Raw genomic sequence first — 13,147 nt, 5'->3', positions numbered from 1 at the left:
AGAGTGTATTGAAATGACTTTGGGTGTCACATTATAGCTTTAAATAACAATGATAAAGATCTACAGTGCTGTGCCAAATTCAGACCCTTCATTGATTTCATTCTTCTGGTCAAAACGGCCTTTAAGTACAGTTATCGCCTCGCATAGAAACACAGAAATGGCCAAAACTGGAATTCTGAACGTTATTAAATGTTATAGAGAAAATGATACTCCTAAAAACCACCTGCAAGATCTGGTGGACCACCAGGACTGAGGTGCTGTGAGTCTGAAAGGCTGTGTAGCTGTAAAGAAGCCTCACTGAGAAAAGAAGACAAGAAGGTGTAATGTTCCTCAGAACATTCTGGCCACCCCAGAGTCCAGAGCGCAGCATCTCTGAATGTGTTTGGGATTTCTTGGCTACGTTCTCAATGCGAGCCTCGTTGCTCAAATCCGATTCTTTCTCAGATCTGATCCTCTTAACATGATGATTCACACTTGTTTAGATTCAAATCAGTCATTAATGTGAACGAATCACGTGCATCGTGAACAGCAAACCAACTAACGAGCAGAGCGGGCCTTCATCGTGAAGATAAATACAGGCTTTGGCGTGTGCTTGCCAGTAAGTACCACAAATCAAGGTGCGAAATACAGGGAATTCTTGGGAGAAGGTCTGGAACCCCCTGATTAGCCTCTTGGATCTCCTGAATGTCTCTGAATCAAAAGTTTGGGGGTCTCTTAAAATGAACATAGTATAATTTTGTGCTGTCGTTCTTTCGCTGCTTCTTCCATCAATCAGGAGCTTCTGTCTTTGGTATCCTTAACTAACTAGAGAAGCAGCACTGCTGTGCCTCAGGGTGGCGCTGTCGCAAATTGCTTCACCCAGTTGGTCCTTCATAGCTTAGCAACTGTAACTACGCCCAAGATTCTTCTGAAATACTAGAAAGACATCAGCGTATCGGTAAATCTCAAAACCCGCCAGATTTTCCCAGGAGTTTGGATGAAAGAGCTGTTGCTCGTTCCTCAGACTGAAGACAGGAGAGGAGAAGAGCTAGAAAAGATCGTTCCCAGAAGAGGAACTGTTAAAATCACACATTTTGTCGCCATATAAGGTTGCGTCAGTGCTGGTATAGTGAGCGAATTAGCCGCCAGCCCACGCAGGGGTAGCCAGCCACATTACCACGTGGTAATTTTCACACTGCATGCTGTAAGTTTTAATTTTATATTTAGTTATTGAGGCTTCTGTGTTAATTCTTCCATTTTCCCCGACTGAAAAATGAATAAATTGTACTTACAGGCCGTTTTGACTGGAAGTGACTTATATGAAGTGTTGTCTCTGCTATGTAGAGTCATAATATACTAATTTGTGTCATTCTGAAACATGTTGTGCTCACAAAATGTTGAACACCTTACCCTTTCAGCTGCTGCAGGGCTATGCTGTCCTGGCTCTGTCTCTGCTGCTGTGGAAACGCTACGTCCCATCCATTTTCTCAAAGGCTAAGGTGAAAGCCCCCAAGAAAGGCCAGACATCCCTGCAGAGGCTCCTTGGATACTTAAAGCCGTACCGCAACCGCTTCACTGTGGTCATCTCCTTAGTGTTCCTGTCCTCCCTTGGTAACAGACCAAACCTTTTGTTTTTGTCTTTCTATGTGATTTCAGTTGTTATAATCCCCTCTATGGTTAACGAGCTACAGACCTTCCAAATAAACAAAAGCAAGTCCAGCAGTAAAAGAGCCTGCGCCACTTTCACTTTCACTTGAGGTGAAAATCTCTCTACTGTTGTTGAATCTAATCACACTCCATGTCGGAATTCCCCAAATTGTTTAATGTGCCCGTTTCGTTGTTTCGCTTTTTATCTCAAATGAGTTTTAGCATCGTTAGTGTTTGAACCTAATCTCTTTCATGATGATTTACAGTTTCTGCTGTTACATGGGAAAGTCATTGTATTTATATGTATTATTCCGCACGTCATGAGATGAAAGCCTGAGTTTTTCAGTATAAGCTGCAAAATGTTAGATCTCGGAAAAGAAGTGGTTTAATTTCCTCAGGGGAGCCTCAAACATGCAGGGCTGAGCTGCACCAATCGGCTGTGTTGCTCACCACTGCCAGTGGACACAGGTTGTTTACGCTGCCTTCTGACACATCCACACAGCTCCGAGTAGGAAGCAGCTCAGGCGTTTTAGAGCATGAAAGAACCCTTTCCACAAGGGTTAGGAGTGTTTATGGGAATTTCTGACCGTTCTTCCAGAAGCGCATTTGTGAGGTCAGACGCTGATGTTGGACGAGAAGGCCTGGCTCACAGTCTCCACTCTAATTCATCCCAAAGGTGATCTGTCGGGTTGAGGTCAGGACTCTGTGCAGGCCAGTCAAGTTCTTCCACACCAAACTGGCTCATCCACGTCTTTATGGACCTGCTTTGTGCACTGGTGCGCAGTCATGTTGGAACAGGAAGGGGCCGTCCACAAACTGTTCCCACAAAGTTGCTGTCGTTCCCAATCACTTCCACTTTGTTATAATCCCACTGACAGTTGACTGTGGAATATTTAGTAGTGAGGAAATTTCACGACTGGACTTGCTGCACAGGTGGCGTCCGATCACGGTACCACGCTGGAATTCACTGAGCTCCTGAGAGCGACCCATTCTTTCACTAATGTCTGTAGAAGCAGTCTGCAGGCCTAGGGGCTCGGCTTTATACACCTGTGGCCATGGAAGTGACTGGAACACCTGAACTCAGTGATCTGGATGAGTGACTGAACACTTTTGGAAATATAGTGTATTCGCTCCCAACGAATAGATCCATGAAACGCCTTAACTCCTCTGGTAGCAGATTTAAATGAATTTAAGGGCCCATCGCCAAACTCTCTCAATGGATCACAGGCAAACTTCTCGATTCGATTGGATTAAACCTGTGTGACCTGTTTGTTAATAAGCTCATTATATTTAATTATGATTTTTGTTCAATTTAATCTTTGTTTTGGATCCTCAGGAGAGATGGCGATCCCTCATTACACGGGTAAAATGACGGACTGGATCATGAAAGAGGACGAACCTGAGGCTTTCAGTAACGCCATCAAGGTCATGTCGGTCATGACCATCATGAGGTAAGACACAACTCTGGACCACAAAGTCATGTTACAGCTACATCTGCTTTACAACCAAAGCACAACCCCTCTCATAAACTGCTGCATTTGTCGGAGGAGCGTCACTGTATCATCATCATTATTATTATTATTATTATTAATATTATTGTTATTATTATTATTATTATCATTATTATGACAAGCGAGACGAAGCTTTGACTGCTAACATGCCACTGTGTCCATCTGTTTTCTTTGCAGTGCTGTGCTTGAGTTCGTGTGTGACCTGATCTATAACATCACCATGAGCCTCATCCACACCTCCATTCAGAGTCAGGTCTTCCAGTGCGTGCTCAAACAGGAAATCGCCTTCTTTGATCAGATTTCAACAGGTACGATTGTCCAAAAAATGTACGGATTGTCCAAAAAATCCGATATTTTTCCATTTTTAGAACTGTTGCTAAATGTTACATAACAGAACAAGGCCTCATAATCATTTTAGCAAAAACACCAAAATAAATAAGTCATTTTGATTGTTTTTGTTTCATCAGTTAAGTTTATAAGAGATATTGTTGGTCTACCTGTAATTTATCAGGTAACTGAACTACTATGCCGTCTTTAGTTCCTCCCTTGGCCACTATGATCAATCAACAAGCTATTCATTTTTTTATGGTGCAGTAAAATAATAAAAGCCATGTCACCCCCAGCCCTACAGTCGTGTACTGCTATCTGCCAGAGTGACTGTGCAGATCGTGCAGCCACTGTAGGACACTGTAAAGTGTTTTTTTGGTTTTGCATCAGTAAGAAAACCGTGTGTTGCGAATAGGACTGTGATACGAAAGACCCTGGCCCTAATCCTAACCCTCACCCTCACCCTGGCCCTAATCCTAACCCTCACCCTCACCCTGGCCCTAATCCTAACCCTCACCCTCACCCTGGCCCTAATCCTAACCCTCACCCTCACCCTGGCCCTAATCCTAACCCTCACCCTCACCTTGGCCAAAATCCTAACACTAACTTTAACCAAAGCCTAATCCAGTTAAACTCCAGGTACAGAGTGGTGTTGTCAGCATATCTATAACACCTTGGTTCAGGATGTTACGATGGTCAGTATTAGACCTGTTACATGTTTTTTAGTGACCTCTAACATCTACAGTTTAGTGTAACATCTACAGTTATGAAGTTACACACCAAATAACGTGAAAAACTACTGAATTCAGCAGATTATAAACAAATTTATATATATATATATATATATATATATATATATATGTAGAGGGAGAGAGAGAGAGAATCGGTCAATGTATTCACAGCTATTACATAATTGATAAGTTGTTGTTATGTTGCTGAAAGTCTGTTGTGTAAGGGTCCAGCTGGCCCCACCTGTTGCCAGCAGAGGGCAACGGCAACAAGGTGCCCAGCCTGCACCGCCTGCTGCCAGCAGAGGGCGATGGCAACAAGGTGCCCAGCCAGCCCCGTCTGCTGCCAGCAGAGGGCGAAGGTGGCGAGGAGCCACGGACTAATTAGGCTCACTCGATACACCTGGGGCTCCCCTACTTAAGGCTGTGGCAAACGGCAGTACGGGACTTAGAGAGAAGAAATTGCCCCAAAAAATAAAAAGAGAGTAATTTCCCCCAAATTACTCACAAAAAAAACAAACAAAATATATATTTTTTTAAATCCAAGCCATACAAAAGGTGTTTGCTCTAAGAGCAAACAAGTGAAGGAAAGTCGTGATCACGGCGGCAGCGTCTTTTGTGTTCTCATTGTCGTTTATTTCTCCTTTCTAACTCAGCCTTTGTTTGAGCGCGCTGCTTTCCTTTGTTCTACATCTCCACCTTTTTTCTTTCCCTTCCTTGAAGGGCTTCAACCAGTGGATTACCTGTGTGTCCCAGTGACGCAGCGGTAACGACACGGACCGCCGATCCGTACAGCGGTGGCTCAAAGCCGGCTCGGCGTTACCCGATTTACAACATCACAAACACACTCTGTTGCCCCAATAAACATCCTTACTCATCTCCCCTTTTTGTTGGCTTTCAGTTCTGCGCTTGGCTCCGCCTCCCCGCCGTCCCGTAACACGTTGAGTGATTATTTTATCTGAAAAGGACGACTCGAGATAAAGTGCCACCGATATGTTGTATATATCAAGCTTTTAATCTGTGAGATTTGTGTGTTCATTAGTTGACTTGGGTTCTGCGCAGGTGAGATTGTGTCTCGGATCACCACGGACACCAACACCATGAGCGAAAGCCTGAGCGAGGAGCTGAGTCTGCTGATGTGGTACTCCTTCCGCATGCTCTTCCTGCTAAGCTCCATGCTGTATCTCTCTGCCCGGCTGACCATCTTCACCGTCCTCGGCCTTCCTGTTATTTGGATCATCCCAGAGTTTACCGGAAGGTTCTACCAGGTTGGTTAAGAAAGATGGGTACCAGCACCTTCCCTGGTTTACCACTTAACCCAGACGAAGTTGATCAGGCAATCATTTCGCTTTTTCAGCTTAGTGCTGGAGCTACGGGGATAATGTTGCTAACAAACTCTCGAAGTCTAGAGTCTCGAAGTTCAGAGTCTCGAAGTCCAGAGTCTTGAATTCAGGGTCTCAAAGTCCAGAGTCTCAAAGTCCAGGGTTTTGAAGTTCAGAGTCTCAAAGTTCAGAATCTCGAAGTTCAGAGTCTCGAAGTCCAGAGTCTTGAAGTCCAGAGTCTCAAAGTTCAGAGTCTCGAAGTTCAGAGTCTTGAAGTTCAGAGTCACCCAAATCGTTAAATACAATAAATACATCCCCAAAACGTCTGTCAACCCACTCAGACTACCTCCAGCTCCTCAGACTCGTCGATGTGGTTTAGGACACAGTGCGACTCTGAACTACACAACAAACAAAACCTCACTGGTTTGTGTCGCTATTGAGTTTTAGCATCTGTTAGCAATGTTAGCGTTGGTTCTAAAGAACTAAACAACTATTACTTTAAAGTAAAGACTTTTGTTTCATGAAACAACAGATACATAGGCCCTGTTTTTGTTCTGAGTTTTATTCTGATGTGCTAGTTTCATGATTTTTTGATGATATGTACAATAAATGCCGAGTTCAGATGCAGAAAACAGCTCAGTTTCACTGAATGAGAGCGTTTGTGTAGTTTCTGTAAGTACATAACCAAAAGATTACGTATGTCATGTAAAAATGCTGATGTGTTTTGGTGGATTATCTGCGTCAAATTTTATTATGTTAAAATTAATTACAATATCTTACAGTGGCCATTATTTTTGTTCATTTGGTGTATTTTCTTTTTTAATTTATTGAATGTGGTTAAAAAATACAGATTTCCTTCCAAATGAATGGGTTGGTTGTAAGATGCAAAAACATTTCATGAACATGAAACATGAAAATGTTATAAAAGCTGTTTTGGCAAAAAATCTAATTTTATTTGCGTGTTTTACACTCAGCCTAGGTGTAGGTGTAGCTGTTCAGCGAAATTTGGAGAGCAAATTTTGCTTCTTTAGTTTAGAACTGAAGCTGCAGGTCGAACGTTGCTGATAAAAGAGCTCGATAGTCACCCACATGGTTTCTGTAAAAATAAACCCAAATCGAAGTGAATCGTGGTAAAATTTCAGATTTCATGATGCACTGATTTCATTTTTCATAAAGGATCAGATCTTTCTTAGGTCAGAGGCTTCAGTGACGACCTGTATTGTCTCTTTTCTAGACACATTCTGTAAAAGTGCAAGAATCTCTGGCCAAGGCGAATAACGTTGCCACGGAAACGTTCTCGTCCATAAAGACTGTGAGGAGCTTCGCCAATGAGGACGGAGAGACGGAGAGGTACAGGAAGTGCCTGGAGGACACCTACTCGCTCAACAAAGTGGAAGCTGCTGCTTACGCTGCCTCAACCTGGACCAACAGCGTAAGACTCAGATCTTCGATCTGCTCCTCAGACATTTACACGTGAAACAATCAAAAGACTAAATAAACCAAAGTGACACTTTGATGGTTTTTTTAAGAGATAGTGTTACACACCCAGAGAATAAACATAAGATTCGTTTCTGCGAGCCAGCTGGGCCATCGAAGTCCTTCAAAGTCCTTCAAAATAAGAGCCCCTGACCAGATCACAATCCCTAACGACTCAACTAAAAGCAAGAACAATGTTATTTATTTATTATTTTTGGATTTTTTCCCCCAGTTTTCTCCCCAATTTTAGTCGTTTCCAATTCCACCCGCTACTTAGGACCCAATCACACAATGCCACCAACTCTAGGGGGGTGAAGGCAGCACAGGCTTCCCCTGTGAAATCAGCCGACGCTACTTTTCAAACTGCCGCTCACGCAACGTCACGGGACGGCCGAACGCGCTCAGAGGAAAGATCCTACCCACCCAGAGAGAGCGAGGCCAGCTGTGCTCTCCTGGACTCCCGGCTACGGACGACTGCAGCATCACCAGGGATCAAACTCGCGATCTCCTGATGACACGGCCAGCGTTTAGATGGTCACGCCACTCGGGAGCCAAACAGTGTTATTTTTAATCTAAATACAAGCCGGTGTGTTTCATGCACAAAATTTAATTACAAAAAAATTAAACAAAATAATGTTTGTGTGCCTATGTAAACAAATAAATAGATATTTTTGTTTGGTTGTGTAGCCTTTATAGAAAAAGCTGTTGAGGTAGAACTGCCAGAGACGCTTATTTTAATAGTAACTTAAAACATTTCATATCGTCACTGTGATATCTGACAGCTTTACTGAACATCGCATTTTATGTCAATATCTGCAGCCCTAGAAAATATGAAATGTACCATAACTTCTGCCACATTTATTTATTTTTTCCATTAAATTTAGAAAATGAGCAGTAAAAGTGCGCTAAAACCGCAGAAGCTCGTTCCCTGTACAGCTGTGTGCCTCTGGTCAAATCACATGTGGTTGTGTGTGTGTGTGTGTGTGTGTGTGTGTATTGTCTGCTGGTACCTTTCATTTATTGTTGTCCACTTTAGATGCTTCTAAAGAAATCACTCTTTTTGATCAGATGTCCACTCTGGCTTTGAAAGTCTGCATCCTGTACTATGGGGGGCAGCTGGTGGCAGGAGGTGATGTCAGCAGTGGTGATCTGGTGTCTTTCGTGCTTTACGAACTTCAGTTCACTTCTGCCATGGAGGTAAAGTTGAAAAAGGAAAGTCTTATAAAACCTAGAATGAAACTGGAAAACATCTAGAAAGTTCTAACAAATTGAATAGCAGGACGTGGCAATGAAATGAAAATTTTAACATGCAGTTTTGCAAAATGAAGTTCTAATAAGATGAATATCTAGAATGACGTTATCTAGAATGCTGTGTTTTTTGAAAAGCGGTGATCAGGTAGAAAACTATTTAAATAGATAATATGGTGTAGTTATTATGTAATCGTTGTTGTTGTTGTTGTTGTTATTGCTTTATTGTTATTGTAAAACTATTGATTTTTCCCCCCAAAGTCAAAAAGTACCTATGGTGTAGAACTGAGCAATATGACAACATTAATCGCTCATTTATTGTTAGATAGATTACATCATATTGTGTCATGTTTCGCTGTTTGAGTATGGACATCGAGGACATCGTAAGCGCTTACAACCCTTCCTAACTGCTTATTTGGATTTAGCGCAGCACAGTTTGTGAAATGTTGAATCAAAGATTCATAGCTTTTCATATTACTGTTTAAATGAGGCACTTTGTCTGTTCCAGCTTATCAGAGTTTTGAATGGTGGTGCACAGACTCTTGCGGAGTTGCTTCTTCAAACATGCCTGTTGTTTTTGCAGGCTCTGATGTCTTACTACCCTCGTGTGAAGAAGGCTATCGGAGCCTCACAAAAGATTTTCGAGTATGTGGACCGGAAGCCAGATATTCCTCCTGAAGGATCTTTAGCTCCTGAGAAACTTGAGGGTCATGTTTGCTTCAACAACATCACCTTTGCCTATCCCACAAGGCCTGAACAGAATGTTCTCAAGGTGAGGCGGAAAAACAAGCACAAACAGCTACTCAGCTGTGGACCTGAGACTGTTGATTGTGCTGTGTTTACATGCAAAGATTTCTGCCAATCCAATTGAACACATTCGGATCGTAGATTAACAGTGAGGTGTTTATTCTCACTCTACTCAACAATCTGATGGAAAATCTTCATTTACATGCGCTACAAGTTGTCTGATTGAAAATTACATGCATGCGTGGAGCATAGACGTTACTATGACAACCAGCTGTTCAGATGTCCAGTCAGAGCGAGATGAGCAGCAGTGAGCAGTGATTGTGTTTCTAACTGCTTTAAAATGACGTCAGACTCAGGAAAACGTCCTTCACTCGTCCTTATTAAAGAAGGCCGAGAGGAAGACGTCGTGCTCTGAGACGCATAAGCTGGACGTCCGTCCCGCCGCCGTCTTTTAAAGATCAGAGCATCTGTATAAACTCTCACTGTGGCGCGACGCACAAGCAGAACAGACTGAAACTTTCCGATAGGGAATGTAATCGGATACAGACGTTTACACGGATATAATTCTTCTGTTTAACGGATTATTTACAGGATTATCCACCTCGATCAGTCGGATAGAAATTGAATTCCACATGGCCTCAATCGCACTAGACTATTCCGACTGAGGTGTTTGGTTGTATTTTGTTTTCTATTGAGTTATTAGTCAGATTATTAACACATTATCAGGCTTCACCTTATTCATATTTCTGTTTTCCAGTTAATTACATGTCCTTAACAGCATCCTAGCACTGTTCGAATTGTAAATAACCACGAAAGTATGTGGATAAATGTGATGAGACTTATAACTGTAGAATAGCAGTTGTAGCTGGTAAAATTAAGATGATGTGATGGTGTTATCCACTGTGCTGTCCAGCTGCTAATCTGTTGCAATGACTTTGCGTGTCATTGTATATATTAACATTACAGAGTATAGCAGAGACCTATTTAGTAAGTGAAGCACTGTTTAAAATGTGTAAAATGACATGATTTAGGTTGTCGACTGTGACTAATCGCTGCTGTGCTATTCCCGTTTCAGCTGAGGTTGAATATTTGACTGTTTGATGTGTGACTGTGTGCAGACTGTTTCTTTGGAGCTGAAGCCGGGGAAGGTCACTGCCCTTGTAGGTCCAGCAGATGGAGGCAAGAGTACCATCGTCCGGCTGCTGGAGAGGTTTTACCAGCCCCAGAGTGGTGAGATCTTACTGGATGGAGAGCCACTGCTAAACTACAAGGACGAGTACCTGCATGAGAAGGTAATTACATCTGTGGCTGCACAAAGACGTAGTATTTTTCCGGTTGGTTTATGTATCTGATATGTCTGATCTTTGGATTAGATGAAATTACATTTTTCTGTCATATGACATGAGTGAGCAGTTTGTGATGTTATTTCTAAATTGGTAAAATACAGGGAAAATGTTTAAAATGCACTAATGTATATTCTAAAGTCATTGTGTTATATATATAATATATATTAGTTGTAATTATATGTAATATATATTACTCCAATGTCAGATATTAGCTGATACTCAAGCATTCAGTGGTATCATACCATCTCTACCGCATACTACACTACAGTTTAAATCACGGCCAGCACTGCTAATGTTTATTGTTCAGATTATGATTATGTGAACGTGTGTTCTCCTGTGTGAGCTGTGCATGGAGAATACACTTTGTTTGGCTATTTACCTTCAGATACAGCCTGTGTGATTATAAGTGAAATTATTCAATCATTTGGTATCATCATCATTGGATTATCATTGGATCTATTACAGTATATCATTAAACCTAGTAATCTTCCCATCCTTACTCTTATCTATTTTCCGAAATTTCTGCGTAATTTAATCTCATTGAGACATTCAGAGTAGTTTGATGTGAAATTGTGCGTTGTACAGAAACATCTGCACAGCACAAATATATTTTAATTACTTCTGAAAATGATCCATGAACCTACTGTACACACGTCTTCTGCAAGGTTTCCCAAAAGAAAATGTATTTTTTCAGATTTTTCACGATTTTGCCATCATCCACATTACATATACTGTAAATCTCAGCAGATTTGTGTGGATTTATTGTTTATTTTAAACAGTAAATAAAATGGCTTTATTTGGGTTGTAGATACAGCCGGTAATGAAATATAAGTTATGTTTCTTGACGGTGAATCATTTTACGTCAACCAGTTTTTTTTACATCTCAACAACTGAATTTTGCATAAAATTTGAAAAATTGGTGAAATTCCCCTCACATTATCCATCTTACCTTGTTGAGAGATCTTGTTTTATGAAATGCCCTGTAATTGGCTTTTTGAAAAATAATCATAAAGGCAACAAAAACAACACCAGGTCTGTTTTAAGCTTTACAGTTTGCTGTTAAAATTACAGCCCATAGCTACATTTCATGTAATGATTGGGTGTATGTGATTATACAGTTTATACCGTTTTTTTTTTTATTATTAAAACCTGAACGACTTTCCCAAACTGAACCACCTTTTCTACTGCCGCTTGTTGTTTCTCGCCCTGTTCAGATTAGCGTGGTGTCCCAGGAACCAGTGCTGTTCGCCCGCTCCATCAGGGACAACATCAAATATGGCAGAGTGGCCGCCTTCGATAAAGACATTGAGGAAGCTGCCAAACTGGCCAGTGCACACAAATTCATCAAGAGCTTTCCAGAAGGCTACGAGACCGGTGAGTTAAAGGGAGCAAGAGAATAAAATCAAGTCAAATTTATTTGTGGCGCTTTTTACAACGGATGTGGTCTCAAAGGAGCTTCACAGAATTCCAGAAAGGACAAATTTTTAACATGAGTGTAAAACTCCCAGGTGAGCGAGCCAGGGGGCGACAGTGGCTTCCTCAGAGCTGAGGAAGAAACCTTGGGAGGAACCAAGGCTCACCAGGGGGGACCCGTCCTCCTCTGGTCAGACTACCTACAGAGTTATTATACTACTAATATTAATAGCAGTAGTATTAGTAGTAGGAATAGCTGGGAGTCTATGAGAACATCAGTGCAGGGTGGGCAGCTAGTCCAAGGCAGGTGGAGGTAGCTGGGGCGTGGGCAGCTGGTCTGAAGTGGGCAGCAGGAGAGCTTGACAGTCAGTCGTCCTTCAGTGTCCGGGTATTGGACTGATTCCTGATACCAGTGTTGGTATCGATGCATCCCTAGTTTTAACTGTGCTTTTATTTTAATCATTTTACACGTGTGTGTGTTACAGATGCTGGACAAAAGGGAGGCCAAGTGTCTGGAGGTCAGAAACAGCGGATAGCCATAGCAAGATCTCTGATTCGACAGCCGCAGATCCTCGTGCTGGATGATGCCACCAGTGACCTGGATGACCACAATGTACATTTGGTGAGAAACTGTACTCCGTGTTGTATCACATCTTACGCACAACAGTGGATCAGTGCTCATTTTCATATGAAGCGTGCTATTTTTATATTGGAGCTGAAGTTCACTGGCTTCACTGAGAGCTGCATGGTCTACAGGTAATCAACCAAACAGCACAAAACCTTCACAGAAAAGGTTGTTAGTAAAATTGGAAATTTTAAAGGCAGTGTAGAAAACATTGCAAACATTATAACTTGGCAAGTGAAATCATTTAGTGAGTATATAGAATATTTCTCATGATAATTGTTGTAAGATTATAAGGAATTACTTCAAACAGGCAAAATGATCAATGGAATAAGGGATTGGAATAATTGGAATTTGCTAAAAGAAACCTTCAGGGCAACTTTGGAGTCCCTTTAGCACATACACTGTGTTACCAAGAGTATTCGCTCTTCTGGCTTCACACTCATATGAACTCGAGTGAGATCCCATTCTTAATCCATAGGGTTTAATATGATGTCGGCCCACCCTTTGCAGCTATATCAGCTCTTCTGGGAAGGCTTTCCACAAGGGTTAGGAGTGTGTTTATGGGAATTGTTGACCGTTCTTCCAGAAGCACATTCGTGAGGTCAGACGCTGATGTTGGACGAGAAGGCCTGGCTCACAGTCTCCATTCTAATTCATCCCAAAGGTGTTCTATGGGGTTGAGGTCAGGACTCTGTGCAGGCCAGTCAAGTTCTTCCACACCAAACTGGCTCATCCACGTCTTTATGGACCTGCTTTGTGCACTGGTGCGCAGTCATGT

General features: G+C 42.0%; 1 protein-coding gene across 4 annotated transcripts in view; it reads left to right on the top strand.

Moving 5' to 3' along the window:
• The window catches only part of tap1 (transporter 1, ATP-binding cassette, sub-family B (MDR/TAP)), a 34,412-nt gene that overhangs the window by 19,392 nt on the left and 1,873 nt on the right, over positions 1-13,147 (top strand). For all 4 annotated transcript variants that reach the window (XM_017717611.2, XM_037534037.1, XM_017717613.2 and 1 more), the window contains 10 exons: positions 1,398-1,590; positions 2,963-3,077; positions 3,315-3,445; positions 5,255-5,460; positions 6,749-6,946; positions 8,059-8,187; positions 8,822-9,010; positions 10,104-10,277; positions 11,546-11,705; positions 12,230-12,366. In XM_017717611.2, the coding sequence (XP_017573100.1) occupies positions 1,398-1,590; positions 2,963-3,077; positions 3,315-3,445; positions 5,255-5,460; positions 6,749-6,946; positions 8,059-8,187; positions 8,822-9,010; positions 10,104-10,277; positions 11,546-11,705; positions 12,230-12,366 (1,632 nt within the window). The remainder of the gene's footprint in view (positions 1-1,397; positions 1,591-2,962; positions 3,078-3,314; positions 3,446-5,254; positions 5,461-6,748; positions 6,947-8,058; positions 8,188-8,821; positions 9,011-10,103; positions 10,278-11,545; positions 11,706-12,229; positions 12,367-13,147) is intronic.

This window comes from Pygocentrus nattereri, chromosome 24 (genome assembly GCF_015220715.1).
Source record: "Pygocentrus nattereri isolate fPygNat1 chromosome 24, fPygNat1.pri, whole genome shotgun sequence".
In the NCBI taxonomy this organism is placed as follows: domain Eukaryota; kingdom Metazoa; phylum Chordata; class Actinopteri; order Characiformes; family Serrasalmidae; genus Pygocentrus; species Pygocentrus nattereri.
This window is presented reverse-complemented; position numbering and strand designations above follow the sequence as displayed.